At 34.8% G+C, this 4,356-nt stretch overlaps 1 protein-coding gene across 1 annotated transcript; it reads left to right on the forward strand.

The window, feature by feature from the left end:
• Window positions 1-2,879: 2,879 nt before the first annotated feature.
• On the forward strand, window positions 2,880-4,062 carry LOTGIDRAFT_189120 (hypothetical protein; the record flags this gene model as incomplete). The annotated part of the gene is made up of 4 exons (XM_009056475.1): window positions 2,880-3,058; window positions 3,275-3,444; window positions 3,539-3,683; window positions 3,877-4,062. Coding segments are annotated over exons 1-4 (672 nt in total), but the record flags the coding sequence as incomplete, so codon positions are not given.
• Between the last annotated feature and the right edge of the window lie 294 nt (window positions 4,063-4,356).

Genomic DNA, 4,356 nt, shown 5'->3' on the forward strand with positions numbered 1-4,356 from the left:
TGTTTTGTTTCTTGCTGAACATAGAAACGAAACTGACAATTGCTTCGAAAAGACGATAAGCAAACAATGGCAAACTCGGGAGTAAAGGTAGTATTGTGGTGAACTCTTCCAAAGAGAAGTACTAGGAAGTCCTCTTAAATAGAACAAGCCCTAGCATAGCGGATGAATGCATGTTGTGGAATGCATATGCTGGTGGTTGTGATGTGTTACTGTTATAAGAAATTCAAGGTCGTCACGTTTGTCATATAAAACAAATCCAAGTAGAACGCTTTAGTCTTAGAATCAACTCTCCTTGGTAGATGTCCATTATTCTACAATATCAATGTAGATGTTCAATATTCTAAAACATCAATGTAGATGTTCAATATTCTAAAACATCAATGTAGATGTTCAATATTCTAAAATATCAATGAAGATGTTCAATATTTTAAAATATCAAAGTATAAATTCAATATTCTAAAATATCAATGTAGATGTTCAATAGTCTAAAACATCAAAGATGTTCAATATTCTAAAACATCAATGTAGATGTTCAATATTCTAAAACATCAATGTAGATGTTCAATATTCTAAAATATTAAAGTAGATGTTCAATATTCTAAAATATCAATGTAGATGTTCAATATTCTAAAACATCAATGTAGATGTCAAATATTCTAAAATATCACTGTACATGTCCAATATTCTTAAATATCAAAAAATTTCATATAGTCTTTATTATATCACAGTTAACAACACTGCAGAACACTAAAATTCATTGTCTGATAAAATACACCCAGATTTAACTGATTAACAAAGTGCAAAATGCATAGCTCCTTTGACTTAAGAACATTGACAATAAATATTCTTAAAATAAACTGTTTTTGTCCTGTTATTTGACGTTTTGGCTTACTGCCTTCTTCAGAAACTTTGGGTTAATAAAGTTAGTAATTGTAATCCATAAGAATTTTTTCATAATATAGTTTTAATTGGTTTTCCCTTTTTGGGAATTTCAAGCATTTCAAGTTGTAATAACGAGTTGTAATTGAATTCCAATCTGAGGGTATTTTTTCTTACAAAAAATGATACAAACAATATGTAAAGGATCGTTTCCTAGATAGCTATCTCACGTGCATCGTGAAAGTACTGTACTATTGGCGTCATACACCCTCACACACCCTCTCTCTCACACACACACACCCTCCCTCACACCCCCTCTCCCACAATCACCACTAATTAAAAAGAAAATACGGTAGGCTGGATGAGATTGTTTTTCATCGCAGCATGTCAAGACATTATGCCATTGTGTGTGTGGATTTTTGTTTTTAGCAGATATACAAACCGTACCACAGGCCCAAACCTTTTTGGTAAAGGGGTTGGGGCGGTCGCGGGTCCTGTAAAAATTATTCGAAAGTTGCCAATTGCGATGTTAGCAGGCCAGTTTGAATTCCGAACCCCACTCTGAGAGTAGGGCTTGCCGTATAGACTCACACAGACCCAGAATTTTCGAGTATAGTTCAAAGAGAATCTGTTCAAAGAAACCTTATGGTTTATTAATTTTAAATGGCCTAATGATACAAACTCTTCGAAGGAGTTTTACTTAAGTCCCTTTTACATGAACACGTTTACTTACATGAGTAGGCCCTATATAAGCTACTTACATAAGTCATTTAATTATATTGGCATGTGAACACTTTTGCTTATATTTTTGGAACTAAAATTAGTAAAACGAGACATGAGTTAAAAAATATCTGTTTCACCTTATGAGGTCTAGTAAAAGTATATTTACCCCACATCATATATCATGACGTTCCCTGTTATGACAGAAACCTATTTTTGCGGGCGAATTTCTGGACGTGATTGTGCAGTTATATATCACTTGATGTCATCAGTTTCTGGTTAAATATTGTCAGCTTTCTTGTCATCACAATGAAATCAAACATTGGTGAAAGTCAGCTCAATACAATTATTTTTGTTAAAATTATTGAAAATGGATTCTTTTTATTATTACTAATTAAGCGTATTTTTAATTTTGTGATAAAAAATGAAGATATGTATGAAAGTTGTATGGGAAGTCACATGCTTCGAAAAATGTGACTATCTGTGTATTTTCTTTTAAAAACTGTAAAATTACATGTACGAATATTTCCAACCTACCAAGACCTGGCCCACATTCACTTTGATAAAATTTACTTTTGAAAGCAGATTTAATTATGAAACTTGGTATGAATGTATATATGGATGAGATCCCGGTCAAGTTCGAAATTGGTATTAATCGGATGAACGGTTTCAGAGTTATTGCCCTTGACTGAGTAAAAACGCGTCAAATTTGGCTTGTTGGCTCTATGGAGTCTCTATCCGATGTTGATGAAGTTTGGTACGCATGTATATCATGATGATATCTCGGTCAAGTTCGAAATTGGTAATAATTAGATGAACGGTTTCAGAGTTACTGCCCTTGACGCGACGTAAAAACGCGTGGAATTTGGTTTGCAGAACGAAGATCAATGTTACAGTTGTAGTTGTAGCAACTATTGTCAGATGACGACTAGGTAAAACACCGTGTCTAATGATTAGTCTAAAGACTTGAAGACCCGAATCTGATTGACTGACTTATATTTGAGCACGAAATTATTTGCTATGACGGCTTGTGACAGAACATTTTGCAGTTTTGTCGCCTGGATGGAACTTTTTGCTTTCCTTCTCAATATGGACAGTAGAAAGTTGAGCGCAAAAGATTCAGTTAATTACAGCACACCGTGAAAAATGTTACATTCTTAACGCGGTCTAGTTGTAATAAGTCACCTCGACTCGAATCATCCTCGAAGTGACATGGACTTATCCTTATCAAATACCTTGACCCAATTTATTTCGATTACACCGAACATAAAAGACCGAACATTACAAATGTCTCGAATATTAAATCATTTTTGCGTTTTACTATTCTTTGATATAATCGCTGCTGAAGATGTCTATGTTACAACCAAGTATGGGAAGTTAGTAGGCAACCGATACAATATCAGTCACGATTGGGCAATTGATACTTTCTTAGGAATACCTTATGGAGCTCCACCTACAGGTAAGTCGTGTCAATTGGGAATACGTTTGTAAAATATTTTATTGCCCCTATCATGTTAAACTTGTTTTTGATGTTGATGAATAACTAACTCTTGCTAACTATAGCAGACGACAGAGCAATGAAATATTTTTCTACTAAAAATTATATTTGGCATAAGTCGGCATTCGTTGACAATTTTTGTTTCGTCATTTACTTTTTTCTAAATTTCTAATTCAGGGTCTTTAAGATGGAAGAAATCAGTGCCAGTAAAGCCATGGACAGGTGTGAAGTCTGCACAGAACGCTGGAAATATCTGCTGGCAAAGCGGGAGTGATTCATGGTTTCCTAGAACGACCACTTTTACACAGTCTGAGGATTGTCTCAACTTAAACGTGTATACACCGAGGGTGGGTAAAAAAAGCCACAAAACATTGAATTAGCTCATATCTATGTGTATAATAATCTGAGGCAATAACGTTAAAACGATGTTTTTGTTTTCAGAAAACCAATTCATCCTTAATACCAGTAATGGTGTATATTCATGGTGGAGCATTTGTTCGTGGTTCTGGTTTGGAGCGTATTGGAAAACAACTTGCAATAAAAGATGTCGTGGTCGTTACTCTAAACTATAGACTAGGTCCTCTGGGTAATTGTAAAGTAATGAATATTTTGTGCCTAACCGTCGTTGGTAATGGTTTGTACTTCATGATATATTTGATCTAGTTTGAAAAGAGCAAAGCTAAATTCACTTTGCGATAAGTTGTTTTTGGACATGCCTTTTGTTTAAGAATAGGTTTGAAAAAGATAATTGAGATAGTAACGTTTAATCTTGCTGTTAGGTTTCCTATCAACTGAAGATCAGGCTGCTCCGGGTAATTTTGGTTTATTAGATCAACTACTCGCTCTACAATGGGTACAGGATTGCATTGGTGGTTTTAGTGGTGATGCTGGTAGAGTAACTGTATTTGGTTTCAGTGCTGGAGCTGCTAGCATTTCATTACTTTTAACCTCACCATTATCAAAAGGTCTGTATGATTTTAAAAGTTATAAGGAAAGAAATCTAGACATGAATGGAGCAGTCATAGGAGCAGTGACTCAACCACTAAACCAAGTCCACGGACCTACGCGGGGCATAAAGAAAAATATCAATATCAGAAGAAAATATCAAAAGGTATTAAATTTACAGGTCTCAGAATGCAGGGGAGCATATGTTTAAAAAAAAATATTCCCCAGGGAAGGACCCGCTACATTTGAGAGTTTCGGCAAGTCATAATGTTAAGTATAATAGCAGTAGACAATAAAGGCTACCAAGTGGTGAC

The sequence above is a fragment of the Lottia gigantea genome, assembly GCF_000327385.1.
Source record: "Lottia gigantea unplaced genomic scaffold LOTGIsca_28, whole genome shotgun sequence".
Classification (NCBI taxonomy): Eukaryota; Metazoa; Mollusca; class Gastropoda; family Lottiidae; genus Lottia; species Lottia gigantea.